Source organism: Epinephelus lanceolatus, chromosome 16 (assembly GCF_041903045.1).
Source record: "Epinephelus lanceolatus isolate andai-2023 chromosome 16, ASM4190304v1, whole genome shotgun sequence".
NCBI lineage: Eukaryota > Metazoa > Chordata > Actinopteri > Perciformes > Serranidae > Epinephelus > Epinephelus lanceolatus.
Window position 1 is genome coordinate 32,641,637 of NC_135749.1, and position 19,404 is coordinate 32,661,040.

Consider the following 19,404-nt stretch of genomic DNA (forward strand, 5'->3'; position numbering starts at 1 on the left):
CTTAAATGAAAGCTGAGAGTCTGCACTTTAAGCAGGTATTCATTGTTTCATTTAAAACCCATTGTAGTGGTGTACAGAGCCAAAAATGATGACAACTGTATCATTGTCCAAATAATTATGGACCTGACTGTATATATAGTTTCAAAGTACCCACAGTATACATGCAAAAGTGTGCTTAAATGTGCTTAAAACCCTGTCTGAACTTGTGAGGTTCATCAGATTCAGTCAGCCATGAGCTAACGACCTCTAGGTCTCATGTATGAATTGATATAAGGCTGAAGTGCCATTTACTGAACACACGCTACTGTGTTTTCAGTTACAATTTATATTGACCATGCACTTGAAAATCCATTATGTCCCCTGCAGTCTCTAATATCCAGATATACTTTAATGGCCTTCCCTCAGACCCTTTGGAGTGTAATTTCACCTCTCCTCATACATTCAGAGCATACCCATATATTTTCTTGCATGAGCAAACTCTACATTTGTCTGTAGCATTCCTCACTCTCAGCATAAAAACATCAATTCTATGCAAAGGGCAATCCCTAGACCTGTTGGCTTCAATCTCCCGAGCCATATGCTGTGCTTGCTTTAAAGCCCCTGCATCTGGCCTGTGTGGCTTGCTTTAACCCAATCAGTGACTCATCCAAGTTTCAATTTCACAGTATGCTGCGCCCCGTGCTCTGGGGACTGTGATAGCACTTCTGCCACTGGGACTGCTGATTCATGTGTCCGGAAGGGCCATTATTACAGTCTCTCCATCAGATCTGTGTCCCGGTGGGGAACAGAGATTTACACAAGGCCCCACACATTTTGTCATTAAGATGTGACAGATATCAATGGACATTATGAATCATCTTCACGTATGAAGAATAATAGCGTCTTTGTGATTTACATGGCTCTCCACAGGACTGCTAATTGAGTCCCATCTATCTACAACAAGGTGTAAATATACAAAGGCAGGGGAGAAAGAGCATGTGGGCTCAGTAGAGGTAGCGTTGCTCATCTGACATGATTGTATAATTGATTGATTCTGCTTGGGGTTTAAATTTTAAAAAGATGTCATAAGGAGCTAGTAATTTCCACTCTGACTCTTTCATTTCATGTTTTATTCATATCAAACATCGTTGGATGTTGCTGCTGAGATGAAAAAAGTCAGACTGGTTCTCATCATGCACATTTGGAGCAGTTCATTAAAAGCAAGTGAGAACACTCTTATTTAACCTCAAGTGGCTACAAATAACAGTACCAAGACATGTAAAAATTAGATTCTCAGTCCCAATATGTCATAGTCCGCCAACTACAGGAAACAAATTTTACAATTTGAGGTGGATGAGAGGACAAATCTTCACATCAGATAAACAGTAACATTTTAAGCTCTAAAATTTTAATCTTTTAAAAAAAGAACATACAGTCAGTAGGGTGCAGAGTTCTGTATTTTTTATATCTAAAACACAGCCACAAATCTTTTACCCATATCATTCAAAGGCTGACTTTTAACAGTATTAATTTTATCTGCAAGCTACAGCACAATTGAGTAGGAAATAACAATAGGTATGACCGTGAATTGCCTTGAACTGCCTTTGTTTCTGAAACATGCTATTTAAATAAACTTGCCTGAAACAGACAAAAAGTAAATTAATTAATTAATTTAATTATAGTAGAAGCACAACTACCAAGGAAAAATTGACCAAGAGAAGTTGCAAGTCTACAATCTAAAATAGGGCAGGCAAAACACTCAGCTTCAGCAATGTGTGGTATGATGCCAAAACAAAATGGGGTCCCAGCCATGGCAGCTGGATTGCAGAGAGTATTTCCTGATGGAATTGTTGCATCCAGCTCCCTTACACTCAAGATGGCGGCAGAGATAACAAATATGATGATTTATTTATCCCATATTGTGCCTAACTTTGGTAAATCATAACATATAAGGTATGGAATCAATGTGCAAATACTCCAGTTCAAAATAAAACCAAAGATTTTCATCAATGTCAGATTTTGAGCCATGACGAAGGTCAAAATGTAGCCTGTTACAGACAGTATGAGTTATTTTTAGTGAAGACGAATTCCAGTGAATATGCAGCCCCTACCAGCTGGCTATGATGAGTGGGGAGTCCGCAGTCAACAATGGTTGTGAAACAATTCAACACTTTTGAATCACTGCAACCACAAGAGGCCCTTGAGCATACAGTCATACATGTGCACACAAAATATTAGGCTGATTGATGTAGTAGTTTTCTAGATTAGTTGCAGACAAACACACACACACACACACAGGCGCGACCAATGCATAATCCCCTTGCTAGTGGAGTTGGCAGTAAGAATTGGAAATAAACATTTTTCTAGTACAGTAATTTTTTAAAATTGAAATTATTTTGCCTTGCTTCTCTCTCTCTTGTTCCCACACATTTCCATGGACAAATTTCAAAACATTTCTACAACTTTTCAATGACCTTTAATCATTTTTTCTTTATTGCCCCACTTAACTGGTGTTTTTCAAGCGTAACAGATTCAAACTCTATTCAAACATAATTTCAGCTAGCTGGCATACATAATGGGAGAGACGGAATGCGGGGAGAAAATTAAAAAAAGTACATGATGGTAAACAGTCACACAAACTGTCCCGAAATTGAAATCCCCAGGAAATAACAAAAAAAAATAACAAAATAAATTTGCTGGCATGTTACATTATGTGGAAGGGTATCCATGGAAGGTTACTGGAACAATTTCATTATACACACCAAAATTCCCTGACCTTCCAAATCTTAGAATGATTTCTACTAATTCCATGACTTTTCTGGGTTTTTCATGACTGTGGGAACCCTGTTTCTAGAAGACTTTGTACACAAATTGATTTCTTTGGGAGAAGTGTTGAAATACTCCTTGCTAAACTAGCAGATCACTTGTTAGTTTAAGAAAATAAGGCATTTAGCAAAGTGTTTCTCTTCCCAAACACATAGTCCACCCTTATGTTTCAGTAATTGGAATCAGGTCTGTTTATTTATGCCATTAAAATCTCTAACCTTGTGCAATTGGAAAAAATACATTGTACTACTCTGCATTTTAATCAGTATTTATGGACTGGGATAAGACAGATCAAGAAGACACGAAAGTCACTGGGTTTCGTTTGAGTGAGCAAGCTGGCAGCTGAGAGGAGAGGTGATTCTCTTAAAATTCAGCATCTGTCACCAGTTGTTTTATTTGCACAATGACAAAATGGGTTCTGTTGCTTTTGCTCTCCCCCATTGTTTTGACTCCTCTCCAGAAGCTGTATACTCCTTCACATACTCCCCTCTACAATTACTTTTCACAGTGCTTTTGGAGAAAACCCAGTTCTGTTCTAGCTGAGTGATGTTTTGTTTGCTGAAAGCTTTGTTTGGTTTGATAGTGTGAAAATTGACACTCCAAGAAGCTTGGTAAACTCAGTCCAAAGTTTCTCCAAAACTCTCATTAATATTTAATGGCCAGTACTCCCCTGTTGTCTGCCTTTATAGGAGATGTGGTGACACGGAGAACCAGAGGTAGAAGGAAACCACCAAGAGCGATTTCCCAGCATGCTGAGAGACAGAATAAAGATAGATTATTTTCTTCTTTTCAAACCGGAGACTGTTTTTGTGAAATCTGTTGAGCCGACAAAGTTACACAGTCGGCAGTTATGCGATGCACTGAAAAAAGATGAAGGAAAATAGGGTGGATAAAGGATAAAGAAAAATACATACGTTGTAGCGCAGACAAATTTAAAGTCTCTCTCAATGTGGCAATCTGTCACAGGTTTAAGTGGATCCTCTGCAAGGTCGGCTTTTTACAGTAGCTATTTAACAGACTTTGTTCTGCGCAGCATTCGTAAGTTGTTTTTTTTTACCAGGACTGCAGATATTATCATTATCCTGTGTTTTGACAGATACCGACTATTGTTAGTAACTATATAGAAGTACATTATCACCACAATGTCTTTTCTTAAAACTAACTGTGTAAACCTGATTTCCTCCAAACTGTGGTCTTTTTGCAGTAATCAACAGTAATCAGTAACTTTTGAGTGTGCAGAGACCTAAAATCAATGAAATTCAATGTTTATGTGCATCTGAAGATCTGCTTATTTTTCGACAAAACTGATGAAGGCTGGAGTGATGACATTAGCAGTTTCCTGAAGTTAACTTTCATATGATTTGTGTAGGTATCAGATCAAAACTGCTCTACAGGTTTCCTTTTCAAAATTGGGGATAACGGGCTCTCTCTTTCCGTGTCTCTGTCTCACACGTACACACTCAATTCCTCCTTATCATACTTGGCAGCCTGCTGGTCTAATTTCAATCTCTTTTATCTCTCCGCCCAGGGTATGTACAGTTGCTGCCAGTTTGAGGATGAGACAGCACCGGGAGGTAGCTCTTTGCCTCAATACCACACCATGGGTACCATACCTACTGCAGCCCAGCAACACCTTGTTACAGCCACAATAAATAACACAACTGCCATTGCCATGGTGCAGCAGCAACAGCAGCAGAAACACCACCAACAACAGCAACAGGGGCCGACCTATACCACCATGCTACCTGGATCGCCGCCGACCACAGGACACTCAGCAATGGCTCTTGGACCCTCAAACAGCCCTTTACTGGAAGGACCCATGCCCTGCTCTACCTTCTTGCCTCGCCATGACCGCAGACTTGCTGTGGTTGATCGTTGGAACAGGTCAAAGCCAGAGAAAGTCATGAGTGGAGGTGGTAGTGGAGGAGTTGGTGTGGGCGGGATAGCAGGAGGTATCACTGAACTTCAGCCCCCACAGTATCAGCCAAATCTTGGACAGCACTGGAGCATGCAAGGCGGAGTTGCAGCTGGAGCAGGTGGAGCAGGTGGAGCAGGGGGAGGAGGTGACACAGGGCTAGATGAATATAAGCGCTACTATGGTCCTATAGATCCAGAAGGACTTGGAGCTAACTCTGACCAACAGGCAGGAGGCCCTCAGCAGACTCCCAAACCTAATCCTCGAGGCTCCAAAGCCTCAGGGATGCCACGACTGCCTCCCAAAGGCCCCCAACCAGGCCAAGGGCACTTAATACCCAAGCCACCTCCACCGATCCCCTCTTCCCCAAGAAGGCCTCCTTTCTGGCGACGAGGAAGCCTAGCTCAGGCAAGGAGAAAAAGCTCAGGAGGTCCCCTATATGAGAATATACTCCCTCTGGGGAGACGAGGAGGTGGGAGGTATGGAGCAAGCGATGGAGGTGGAAGGAGAGGGCGACGTCCTCCTCCACCCCCTCCTCTGCCTGTTCCCCTTTCCTCCCCAACACACACTCCTACCAGTCCCTCCTCCCCATGCCGTTTCTACTCCTCTTGCTCCAGTGCCTCATCTTCATCCTCTTCCTCTACATCGTCCTCATCCTCTTCTTCATCCTCGGTCTCACTGTCTCGGTCAAATTCCCCCTCTTCTTGCTCTAGTGACAGCTCCTACAACTCCTCGTTGAGTTTCCGGTATCGAGCAGGTGACCGGGATTTTACAGTTGATGATGATTATGACTCAGATCTGCTTACAGAGGAGTCAAGCCTCCTCCTGGGGTCACGGAGGAAGATACGTTCGCGCCGCATGTCATCGCGCTCACTGCCATGCAGTCCGCCACCTCCGCCGATCCCGCCTCGGAAGCCACGCCTTCAGAGAGATTATGGCAGAGAGAGAACAGGAAGCCAATTGGCCCAATTACAGGAGTGGTGGGCATCATGGGGAGACAGAGAGCGAGGGAGGGGAGGAACAACAAGAGAGGGGGGAGTGGGTAGAGAGGAGAAGAGACACCACAAAGAGAGGGAGCGTGAGAGGAAGAGGAGGAAGAAGGGCCGAAAGAAGAAGAAAAGGGAGGAGAGGGAGAGAGAAAGAGAGCGAAAGCGGCGCAAAGCAAAGAAGAGGAAGAAGGAGGATAAGATGAGGAAGAGAGAGCGGAAGAGGTCAGAGCAGGAGGGAGGAGATGCTGAAAAAAGAGAGGAACTCAAATCAGGGACACCAGATTACCCATCATACCCACCCCTGAGACGAGAGTCTTTTCGGAAAAAAAGTGAAAGCTCAATCCGAAGCTATGGATGGAACATCCCGGGCGATGAGGAGAGGAAAAACAGAGAAGAGAAAGAGAGGGATGATGGGGAAGACAGCAGGGGGAAAGAAAGACATAACAGACGAAGGAACAGCAAGCACTATCAAAGCTCTAGCAGTAAGCCTTCAACATCCGTCAAGTTCTGGGGAGGGGTCAACCCTTCCTCTGACACCATTCCATCTGCCTTTCTACCCTTGTTGCCTGTCTCCTCTAAAAGAAGGAAGAGTAAAAGTTCAGACAGGGATGCCGTAGGAATGGAAGGAGAGAGGAGGCCATTGCTGGGACGGGATGGAAGAAGTGAGATGCACTCCAAGGAGGGGTTATCTTTCCATGAGTGGGAGTCAGAAGTAGAGGGTGAGGAGGAAGATTCTGAGCTTGAGAGGAGGAAAGCAGAGCGCGGAAAGAGGCGTGGAGGAGGAAGGACAATGTCAGATGAGGAGCGTGAACGTGATAAAGTAGTTGGGATTTATTCTGATGACGATGGCTCTTCAGGAGAGTTTGGAAAGTTTGAGAGGTACTGGGAGGATCATGAAGGCAGGGCAGTAGGAGGGATTGGTGGAGGAGGTTGGTTTTTCAGCACCTACCCTTCCAGGGATAAAGCCGGCAGCATCAACAGTAGAGATGACCTGTTCCTTGAGCGAGGGGAGAGGTGGGGGACAGCAGAAAGTGGATGGGGGTCCAGTGGAGGTGGGGGTGGTGGTGGTGGAGAGGGAGGAGAAAGAGGGTGGGGATCAGGATCACACTGGCCCCCACCTCCACTTACGCCACCACCTCCTCGACGATACTGGTCTGTGGATAAACTCCACATACAGGACGAGAAGAAGAGTAAACGCAAGTCAAAGGACAAAGGAAGAGGGCACGCAGCTTGTTCCTCCTGTCATTCTCCCCGACACCATCCGCACTCCCATTCCTCCAAATGGGCCCGTGTGACTTCACGAAGCCAGGAAGAGCTGTACCACCAATGTCAGAGTTTTGGGGGTCCCCTGAAGCCCAAACATGACTCCTCATCCTCCTCTAAACCTGATCGCTCACAGAATCCATCAAAATCTGGCAGCCAGACAAACCTCAGTATCCAGCAGCGGACACAGAGAACAGATAGGGATAGGGACCGAGGACGGCAATCATCCCCACCTCAGAGCCACATGACAAACTTGCCACCCCCACTCCCTGCCCTTCCAGCTCCTCCGTCCTCATCTCATCCTATCCACGTTCCTCCCCCTACCTCTTCCTCTTCTGTATCCTCTCCCTCTGTGGTCTCATCCACCCCGGGGGCACCCCAGCCCTCCTCCATGGCTGCGGCAAGTGCTAAACTACAGTACCAGAGATTGCGCTCTGTACCCCAGCCCCAGAGGTTTCCTCAGTCTCCACACTTACCCCTCAAAGCCAAGAGCCTTTGCTCGCGAAGGGGCTCAGCCCATTTCTCCAGCGTGGAGAGTGAGGTCTGAAGTTCAAAAAGGTATCAAAAGTCATAAGAGAGACCTGTAAGGCCGAGGCCAAGCAGGTGATCGGGATGTAATTCTGCCCAGCAGCAAATACAGCTGTGCAGCCAAGTCAGTACAGAATACGCACTGAGCCCTTTCCTAAAGTTCTGCACAAACAAACAAACAAACGAACCAGAAAGCCAAACAAACCCTATGGGGTAAGTCAAAGGACAACAGGAGCAATCTTGTGCTTACTGTTGTTTCCTTTCATTCCTCTCAGTATGTGAAAGACTACAACCACAGCAACAACTTGCATTCTGAACTGGGTTATTAACAAATACACTAAAAGCAAATCAGACAGTAAAAGTGATACTATTGCGGGAGACTCCTTTGCTATAGACAGTAAAGGGCTTTGGATGTTGAAGCAAAGCAGTAGTTTGTATTCAGAGGATTCTTAATGCTTACTGAGGGCTCAGGAACTTTGTAGTACTGTATGCCTGCTGCTCTCAGAAGCCTTTAACACAGAACAGTGTTCTTATATTTTTCCCTAAAACAAGCCGCTTACCCCTACTTTCCTTTTTCCTTAACAAACTGTTTACACCCCCGCAGAACTGTGACACCCTCCCGAGGCACCTTTGTTGTTTATGATCAATACCTTCTTGTTTAGAGGGAGAGGAGGGTGATAACCACCTTGTCTACTCTATGTTATCCATGCACCCTTGCTTGTTCTCTACTCTTTTGTTCTACCCTATCTTTTCCCTCCTTTTCTCTCTTCTCACCTCCTCTACCCTCTTATTTTTATTTTCTTTCTCTGCATTAACTCCTTTCCCATCTTATTCAAGTGTATATCTCCTCATCTCTCTTGTCATCTCCTCTCCTGTCCTCCCTTCTTGGCTCCTCTCCTTGATGTGATTATTCTGTGTGTCTGTGCTTTTCTGTGTTTGTATTCTTGACAACAGGGTAAGTCAACTGTGACTGATATTCTACTGGCTTAATGAAAAGCTGAGTGCCAAACTTAAGTAGAGCTTGACATCAATCTGTACAATGTTAGCTGCTATGTTTCATTTTATCTTGCAGAGTGCTCCATCATCTCCCCAATATGCAGACATGCAAATACACGCTCACACACACACCTAAAATTGCACACAAACACTTGCATACATTCACATGCAAGGACACGCTCATCGAAGCAAGTTAATTCATCTGTTCTCTTTCTTGAGCAATACATTACTCACTCTCTGTTCGTGTTACAATTTTATACTTTGAACCTTTTATTTTACTTCTGTGCTGTAATAGTTGTTGTTGTTATTGATTGTGTTCTATATATCAAGACATGTATTAAGTCTAATACCATGTAAGCACTGTGCCATACTACTCAAGCTGCACATGAAACGTTCTCTCAACTACCTAACTACGACAATGGAAGCAGTGTCTTTCCCTCCCTGTATTTGACTGAATGTAAAGTCAGCCACCATCAAGTGTGCTGCAACAATTAAGACACTTGGAGATGGAAAAAGTAGCATTTTGATGGCTAGCGGATGCGAGTAATTGAAGAAATATGAAAAGAGGTGACCAGTTCATTCATCGTTGACATAGCCTAATATAAGCACTGGTATGCTTATCTTGCAGGGTAAGTCTATGTTTCTTGCTTAAGGGTTAGAATGCAATGGGGTAAAGTTTAAATCTTTTAATGTTTCTGTTTGTTTTCCTCTGCAAGTGGTCCAATCGGTGCCAACACTAGAATACAACAAACAATTGCAAAAATTAAAACAAATAAACCCGGGTTTGAGCCAAATAGTTTAACATGGTAAGTGGCACTGCACAGTTTTGTTAGATAACATGAAAGATTGTTGCAGGGAAATAAATAATTATAGCCTTATGCTTCTGCTCCTGCCATATGTTTTGTGCAAAGTATGAAGGTATATACTTTCATATAGCATCATCCTCATGGGACAGTGTGATTAGACAGGGAGGAATTTGGATTGGTGTGAATTAGATCTTGTGCGAGTGCCGTTTTGATGTCAAAGAGACTGTGCCTAAGTTGGATGCTAGCTAAGGGATAAGATGTTTCTAAAGTGCTGCAGTGCTGGATCTAAGTGACAGTGTATGAAAGACACAGTAGCACTTCCTGTGCGTTTTATTTTTTAAAAAAGTATTTCTCACCTTGTAAATGTGTAACCAAGAGCTATGGCTTTTTAATCCATGACCGAGCTGACACCAGCAGTTACACTCCGATGTCAATCACTTAGCTAGAGTAGCTACTTATGTGATATCCATCAACATTAGAGTTTAGCATCAGGACACTGGACATCAGTGGAGTTGTCATGAAGAGGCAAGAGCCGCTCGCAAGAGCAGCGGCTGTGTTTTTCAATCGGTCATGCTGCCTGAGCCATCTTCCCACAGTCTGGTCAGCTCTTGTTTGCCTGGAACTGCATCTGAGCCATAATTTACTTAAGCTGAAGAAAACAAAAAGAGAAGAGTTTTTTGACATAAACTTGTTGTGTAGAGTGTGTCTGCCTTTCTTTTAGAAAAAAATCTCTCTCTCTCTATATATATATATATATCATATATATATATTTGTGGCAGTGGGTAGTGTTAGAGAAAATTGTTGTTTAGCATCTTGATATTTGGGGATATTGTTTCTCATTCCAAGTCCATTACAGTAATAATGTTAATATTATGTGTTAAAAACACATATTCCCTCATATTCACTAAGAACAGGGAAATTATAGATTTATTTTCTTCAACAAAGATTGACTGTATTAAGCCAAGTTGGAGGCAGTTCAGTGCTTATTGCAATTAGCAATCAACAGCTTTTACAAATTTAAATGAAAGCAGGAAAAGCATTGAGTATGTGTGACATGTTTTCTGTGCATTCACACCGCAAGCAACTCAAGTCTGTTGCCCCGAGTGCAAACACACTCTGTGCCCTGAAAAATGGGCTTACCTTTGCCTCTGGAAGGTTTGTTGCAGTCATACCATTTCAGCTCATTTGTGTCTGTTGCTGAAACACTACATCATCAGTGAGCTAGCAGAAACAGGTAATCGTACATTAATGCAGCACAGCAGCTGCTGGCGGTGTGAACGCAAAGCTTGGGTGTGTCCTCAGAGAAACGAGCCACCTATCTTTCCTTCTCTCCCCTTGCCTCTTTTTCCTCATGTCTATCCATTGTGTTGTTGCGTGTCTGCAATTGTAAAGCTGGTCTGTTTTTAAAAAAGAAGAGTATCTGTGGATATATTTATTTCATCTAAAAAAAAATAGCATATCTAAGTATATATGATAGTATATTTCAAGGCACTTAGATCTATGTTATATAAGTTTGTCTACTAAATTTTTCGGTATTATCTCAATGAATATGTCTTTTTTGTCTGTTTGTCTGTCTCTCCTTGTCTCGAACCTCCTGCCCAGCTCCCTACCCCCCAGCGAAAACAGAGACCAGTATGTAACTGTGTTTTTGCTCACTTAAGACCAACCATTCGCCTCCATTAGCTATCTACTGTAGCTAACGCTAATATTTCAACAAAGTGACAATGTGGAGGGGTGCGCGAGTGTCTTATGACCGTGTCACTGTAGCAGTGGTGGCGTGTGTTTGTCTACCCAGAGGGGCCTTTATTTTTGGTTTGGGCTACAGATTAATGACTAATTAAACCTTTTATGGATACAGCAGCTTTTACCACAACTCTCACTTATGTAGGGGGTCACATTCTCGATCCTGTCTCGGGTTCACGTCGGACCCTGGAGTTTTTACCGCAGTGTAGAGTAAGGTGACCTCTTTGAAACACAATGTAGCAAGCAGCACAGGCTTTTTTTGCATCTCTTAGTAGCTGTATTACTATACAAAAACATGCACAGCTACCCCTGCCGACCAACCTATACGGTATATATAAGGACTTTGATATACGTACATAGTGTGTTGTATCTGCCAAGCTGCTGTGCTGTAAAAACAAAAGAAAAAAAAAACAGTTATACACAACAGACACACTGTTTCTTTCTTAATTTTCAAAACTGGTAAAGCTAATACGACACATGTCAGGGGCAGGGCTAAATCTGCTCGCTAGTTTGGTTTCCACTAAGGCCAAAAATGGTCAAACCAGGGCTTTCTTTTGATAATCACATCTTCAAACTTTTTTTGCCACTTTTAGTCCTAAACACACAACAAGGATCCTGTACACATCATTTGGTTAAACACAGAAACACTGCCTGAGATAAGAGATCCAACCGCCTGGCCAGCCTGCAATTTTACGTGCTTATGATACTATAACGTTCGTCAGAATGGTCAAAGGTAAATCAATTTTCAACACTGCATTTAGTAATACAAAAAGCATTTAATGGCTCTTAGCCCTGGTAAGCCCAGTTTTAGCCTGCAGTGGAAACACATTCATAGTTTCTGCCTGTACACCTCTGAACAATGTCTCAAGGCCTTGTATCAATACTGCTGTATTGACTGTACGGGATGATGGCTAGTTGTGCTACACTTTATTGTCAGCACCTCACACATACACACACAAACACACTGTCAAATCTACATGAGCACACATACACACACACACACACACACACAAAAAGGTAAGAGTGGTAAATGCTGCTGCCACTCTGCTTTAGCCACACCTGCCACCAGTGGGGGACGATGACAATACTGTGCTGCACTGCAAGCAGTACAGAAATAAAAAGATGATTTTAATAAAGAACTGAAACAAATGCCTGACTTTTGTTTTGCTGGTTGGGTGAGTGGGTACAGACATATTAAAACAATTTGCATGATTGATTGAGGTTACTGTTTCAGAGTTTGATCTCTTCAAAGACAGCATAAAGTGCATGACATGAGGACAGCAGATCTTCTCTTATCATAAAGAGAATAAAGTTAGAGTAATCCCTGGTGCAACTTTAGATTAAATTTTGTGTTTACATTTTCAGTGTGTCACTTTTTTACCTGGATGAGAATAGTCACACTGCAGCTATCTGGCTATTTACACCCATCCCTATGATGCATCATCATGTTCCCACTACATGCTGTGATTGTCTAGTATCATAGATGTCTCCACTTACCCCCACTGTACAGAAGTGAAGATGAAATATCCCAGATATGGCCACTACCATCTCCCTTTGGTGACGTTATTCGCTGCCAGAGTCTGTGTAGTAGGGATCTCTGCGGTATCAACTTTTCTGCCCATACACCCGTCTGAACAATCGCAAGCATCGCCACCGAATGCGAGCCCAACGACTAGCTTTAACAGTTGTCAGTCATGTTGTAAAATCCTCATTTTATAGCATTAAATCACTAATTAAAACCAAACTTATCAGAAAAATAAACACTTTAAAGGGGCAATAAGTGAAAATGCATCATTTCTAGATTGAAGGAATTAAAAAATTGCTATGTGAAGAACTAGAGGTGTAATTTCATCTGGAGTATAGCATGACCTCACACACCCTCTCTCTGTGTTGATCTCCCGCCCCTTGTTTACAAGCTGGTCCGGCTGCGTGTTCATGTGAATTGCCGCCTCCTCCCTCCTCTCGGAGCCCTTGGCCCTCCCTCCATATAAAAGGCTACAGCCAGTGAGCGATGGCAGCGCATATTTTCAAAGCGAAATGGCTAAGAAGTTGTCAGATAAAGAAAGGGACAGAACTCGGATTAACATTGGCCTTGCATTTCCAAGGTGGAGAGCACTGCGAGAGCTAAAGGGTAGTGATGGCCAAATGAAGCCTCATGAAGCATTTTCTTTATTTTATAAGCCCACTAGATGGCGCTTTTTTTCAACAAAAGATTGAAAATACATTGAATTGCCATTTTTTGAGCCTCCCTTTTTAAACCAAGGGCGCCATCTAGTGGGCTCATAAAATAAAGAAAATGCTTCATGAGGCTTCATTTGGCCATCACTACTAAAGGGGCTACAATTTGACTCGGAGCTAGCTCTTCTTCTCCTGGACAGGTAACAACATAAAGTCAAATGTCAATTAGAGTTACAATAATGTTAGGCACATGTCGCTATGTCGATTCAATTAAATGTAATGTTACAATCGTAGCATGGGTTAATGTCCGGAGCTTGAGTTAATAGCGGCTCTGTCCCAGCAATGGGTCAGGTGTTACGGTTGTGTTAGGTGAGTAGCCCGGCAGACCTGCTAACATTTGCAATTAGCATTGTAAAATGTAGCCAGGATAAAACATTGCTCTCACTCACGGAGAAGAGTAGGAATGTTAGCGTTAGCTCCCGGTGTTAACACTAACCAGGATCCGGTGATGGCTCTAGCCGAGTCGGCTGCCACCGTCTACTGGAGTAACTTACAGCTATGGAGCGCTTCTACCAGCTCTTCTAGTCACTGAGCCTCGCCTCCATCTCAGCAAATATATTACATTTATTACAAGTACCATCATCATTGAAGTAGGCAGGGGAATAGCTGAACACAGCAGAGACCGAGAGTGAGTGAAAGACATCGCTAACTGCTAAACTAAGTTTAGACGAGGCGAGTGGTGGGGTGGGGGAATGGGGTTGGAGAGCAGAGGTAGAGGGAAGTGTGACTCATGACACACTTTGTTTTGGTCTACAGGCAGTGCACAACAGCAAACCTAGCGGTGAAACGATTTCACTTTTTGCCCCTTAACATACAGCAGTGTGAGAACAACTACCTTAAATGGCAGAAACAATCTTTAAGAAAAATTAATTTGGTATGTACTTTGAGTTTTTGGTTTGGCTCATGTCCCATCCACTAGCATGGAGAGGGTTGGGCTTTATGACCTATACTGCAGCCAGCCACCAGGAGGTGATTGAGATGTTTTGCCTCACTTTTGGAGAGCTGTGGTCCATCTTTATACAGTCTATGACTAGTACTCATCACATTGGTGAATCACAGTAGGAAACTGTCAGGCTTAGGGCAAAAAGGTCATTAAGGCAATAATTAAGGCAAGTACTAACCAATCTTGGATATTCTCTGAGATTTTAGTGGTAAATTCACAAGGAAATAAACTCACAAATGTACTGCCAGAAAATCAGGTGAAAGAGACAGTCCAAAGAGGGAGTTAGACATGGTGGGTGAATGGGTCAAGCACAGGACTTTCACACACAAGAAGGGTTTGAGTCCCATTTGGCTAATTAGTTGTAGATGTAGCTGACACTTGGGTTAATACCCTCAGCTATCTACACCCTAAGTGTAAATAGCATTGTTGGCTGCGGACACCTGGCTGCAAATAGCATCTCCCCTCTATTCTTACATGTAGTGTTTTACATAGATCTATACCCTGTGTAGGTATGGCATGAGAACCCATACTTTACGTACCAAGTCAATGCTGATATCGTGAAAACGTGATGGCGATTGTTTTTCTCTAGTACTTCACCCGCACTGGAGGGGGAACCATATAAGCTGACAAGTGTTCTAGCCTGACGTTATATGCTAAAGGAAGAAGAAGAACAGCTACCAGCACGGAAGAACAACATGTGGAAGCAGCAAGTGCAGTTGCAGCAACAGCAACAGCTGTGCCTTGACTCGTCAAAAGACAGTTTTTTTTTCTTCTGAGGCCAGCATATTTTGTAATTTTTTTTGCAATGATAGCGCCATGTATTTATACTGACACCAAAACACACGAAGCAGCAGCAAAGTGTGGCCTGAGGCAAGCTGTCAAGCAATGTCTGCTTCAAACTGTGCTCCTTGGTGGAGAAGTGCGACCAAACTAAAAGTGTCAGGATAGTATAACTTCTAGCAGCGAGGGAATCCCCATAGCCAATCAGAAAACAGAGTCCTGTGACTCCTGTGACATGTATACCTGTGTGACAAAGAACTTCATCATTCCTGAAACACAGAAAAATATGACTTTGGAGCAAACCACACTTCACCACTGCTGGGTGTGCGGAGGTGTTAAGCATCTATTCTGCACTGAGCACTGCATGTTTGGCTTTTTTTTTTCTGGCTGTCAAGAGTTGAGAAATGTTCAACTTTAGGTAATACGCTAGACTTGTCACTGTCACGTTTTACCCAGCTGGCCAATCACAGTATTATAGAGACGGGACAAGCAGTCTACCACAAAGACCAACCATCACATCTTACATATACAGTGGCATGCAAAGGTTTTGGCACCAAAATTTCAGTTACTGTGAGTAACTGTCAGTTTACAGAGATAAACTGATCTCCAAAAGGCAAAAATTTAAAGATGACACATTTCTTTAATATTTTAGCAAGATTACTTTTTGATTTAAATCTTTTCCAGTTTCAAAATAACAAAAAAGGAAAAGGGCCTGAAGCAAAAGTTTGGGCGCCCTGCATGGTCAGTACTTCGTAGTGCTCCCTTTGGCAAGTGCACAGCTTCTAAATGCTTTTTATAACCAGCTAAGAGTCTTTAAATTTTTGTTTTGAGGATTTTCACCCATTTTTCATTGGAAAAGGCTTCTAGTCCTGTGGGATTCGTGGACCGTCTTGCATGCACTGCTCTTTTGAGGTCTGTCCACTGATTTTGAATTAGATTTAGGTCGAGGGCTGTGGCGAAACCTTCAGCTTGCTCTTCTTGAGGTAGTCCATTGTGGATTTCAAGGTGTGCTTAGGATCATTGTCCTGCTGTAGAAGCCATCCTTTCTTCATCTGCAGCTTTTTTTTTTTAAAGATGCTGTGATGTTTGCTTCTAGAATTTGCTGGAATTTAACTGAATCCATTCTTCCCTCTACCTGTGAAATGTTCCCCGTTCCACTGGCTGCAACACAAGTCCAAAGCATGTTCGATCCACCCCCGTGTTTAACAGCTGGACAGGTGTTCTTTTTATGAAATAAAGCACCTTTCTTTTCTCTAAACACACTTTAGCACATTGCATCCAAAAAGTTCTATGTTAACTTTTTTAGTCCACAGGACTTGTTTCCAAAAAGCATCAGACTTGTTTAGATGTTCCTTTGCAAACTTCTGATGCTGAATTTTGTGGTGAGGTCACAGGAAAGGATTTCTTCTGATGACTCTTCCATGAAGGTCATATTTGTACAGGTGTCGCTGCACAGTAGTACAGTGCACCACCTCTGCAGAGTCTGATAAACCTTTCTGCAGGTCTTTTGCAGTCAAATGGGGCTTTTGATTTGCCTTTCTAGAAATCCTACGAGCCGCTCTTTTGGAAAGTTTTCTCCTCTCCAGACCTCAACTTGACCTCCACAGTTACTGTTAACTGCCACTTCTTAATTACATTTCAAACAGAGGAAACAGCTGACTGAAAACACTTTGCTATCTTCTTATAGCCTTCTCAAGTTATAGCCCTAACAAGCTAATCATGGTCTGAGACCCAGATAAAAGTTGTCTGAGAGCTCACGTCTTGGAGTGCCCTTTGCACGTTTTTACACTCTAAGGGGGCAATCACACAGAAATGAGATGCTAGAAACACGACGCCAGTAAAACCGTTGTTTTCCTATGATATGGCGCGTCTGACCGGCGTTCAAGGGTCTTTTTAGACGGCGTTTTTCTGGCGTCTTTTCAGACGCGCGTTTTTGTAGACATGCGTTTTTAGATGTGCGTAGACAAAAAATATTTTCAGCTTTTTGAGTGTCAGATTTGTCATTGTCGTCATTGGCCCAGGCAGCCAATCAAATCCTCCTTCCTGTTTTGTTGTGGCAGTTACGGCAGTTACGAGTGACAGACAACACAATGTTATCCGAAGACGAGAAATTTATCCTGACAGTATTTGATTTTGAAGAATTATACACCACACACACACCGCAGTACTCGAACAAACACAGGAGGAGACATGCATGGAGCTGTGCGAGCAGCGCAACAAATTCGCCTGGTGAGTACAATGTAATTGCAGCTGTCGTAGCAGCTAGATAACTTTCAGACAGTGGGATAAGTTATGTGAGAGGGCTGGTGACCTTATTTCGTAGTTCACAGTTTTTGTGCTGCATTTTTATGTATGAAAAGTGCTATATAAACAAAGTTGGATTTGATTTGATAGCTCGTAATAGTTCCATGTAAGCTACTGTATCTACTGTCTTTGAGGGAAACACTAGATTCAAGGGGAGACATAGGGAGATGACAGGAGGTGTGTGTGTGTGTGTGTGTGTGTGTTGCGCACGCACCCCCACTCCACAGGCGCTCCTTGCTGTTTTTTTTTTTTGTCTAGCGCGCATTGAATAAGCGCTTCCAGCGTTTCAAGCGTCTCATTTCTGTGTGATCACCCCCTAACATTGTACAAAACAAAAGTAATACACTAACACCAACACTACACTTGCTTAAAATGTTGAAAGGCATGTTTCATCTTTAACTTCATGCCTTTTGGAGATCAGTTCATCTTCTACTTACTTAACTATTCACAGTAAATGAAATTTTGACCAGTGGTACCCAAACTTTTTAATGTGTTAGGGCCTATCAAATCAGGTATCAAAGAATCCTAAAATTGCATTGGTATTGTTATTGACTACTAAATCTCTATTATCCAGACATGCTTATTCCTGTGCAAAGTGGAGACCATTTTGACTAGATGAAGGGGTATGCGTGTCATATGCAAATTAGATTAAAAAAAAAAAAAGGACAATTCACCAAGATAGACAAAGCCATGCAAACACTAGAGAGACAGGCCATCACTCCGTTACTTGCTGACTAAAGAAGTTTTAGTCTAATTCGTCAGGAATTACTTAGGCAAAATAGTGAATCGATGACATTCATTAGAGTTAATGAGACATTTGTCTGTTAGCCCCTGTCTGTGGTAGAATCTGATTAGTGTATTTTACAATAGAGTCAATAAAACCCTGGTTTGATGCTTTTAAAATCCAAGATAAAGAAATGATGATAAGGCTGAAAATGAAGAACAAGAGAGGGAAGATAAGACCCTGGCTGTTAAATAAGACACAGAATAAACAGAGGAAAAAAGAGGCACAAAAGGCAGAAAAGAGAAAGTAAGATAGTCAAGAGGAGAGCAAGTGACATAGAGAGGAGGTGGAGAAAAATGGGAAGAGCCAGTTAAAGACAGCAACACTGATAGAATAAGGACTGAGAAGAGAAAGAAAAAGAAAAGAAAGAAAGAAAGGTGGGAGGAAGGAAAGAAAGGGAGAGGAGACGGCGCTCAGTTCTCGTACTGTCTGCAGGGCAAGATAGAGCCGGTTGTCATTTCTGCCAACAATAGGCCACCACTGAGCGCTGTCTGTATTAGGAACACTGCAGATATGGATAAATCTCACACACATATTCCCCTCTCTCACTTGCTCTCCTTTACTCAGATGTTTTGCGGCTACACACACACACACACACACACTTTCTCCCTCTTACACAGCAGGAATTACCTTCTAATACTCCCTCTGCCTGCCGTTATACAGTCCTATAATTAGACAGCAGGTTCAGAAGTTCAGACGTGTTAACTCTAAATGAGCTTTTACCACAAAGCACACTATAAAAGGCAGCTGTATTTCTGCTGTCTTGCATGTGTGCTCTTGATCAATCTCTCCTCTTAATGTCCCTCCTGGGGTGTACACCTGCGTACAAGTGTGCCTACATGAAGTCCTTAATGGTCACTGCATTCTCATATGAAGGTTAGTAAAATGTCAGGTTCACAGTTCATCAGGATGGAGTGTTTTTCCCAGAAGCACTCAATGCCACATTTACAAGCCAGCTTGAGCCGATGTGAAACTGCTTAATGGAAATGGTGTGACAGTCATGTTTTACCGCACATACAGTAAATGACACCATGTGATAATGCATTCACTGCTGACCTTAGCGGATGTTTGGTGTCAAAAAACGCACAGCCGTAAAAAAAAAAAAAAAAACACTGAGCCTGCCTAGCCCACAAAAGACCCTTTAATGTCAAAGTAAAAACAGATCTCTGAAAAAAAATTGGTTGAAAATATAAAACACAAACTACTTGTGAGTATAAGTATTCACCCACTTTAAAGCTACAGTTGGTAACTTTAATAAAAAAAAAAAAAACTTTGATACTACATAGTCTTTAAAAAAACAAAAAACCTAT

General features: G+C 42.6%; 1 protein-coding gene across 1 annotated transcript in view; it reads left to right on the plus strand.

The window, feature by feature from the left end:
* The window catches only part of grin2da (glutamate receptor, ionotropic, N-methyl D-aspartate 2D, a), a 408,220-nt gene extending 399,940 nt beyond the window's left edge, over positions 1 to 8,280 (plus strand). Inside the window, exon 19 of the mRNA XM_033636162.2 lies at positions 4,334 to 8,280. Coding sequence (XP_033492053.1) covers positions 4,334 to 7,519 — 3,186 coding nt within the window. The 3' untranslated portion in view covers positions 7,520 to 8,280. The remainder of the gene's footprint in view (positions 1 to 4,333) is intronic.
* Positions 8,281 to 19,404: the final 11,124 nt, after the last annotated feature.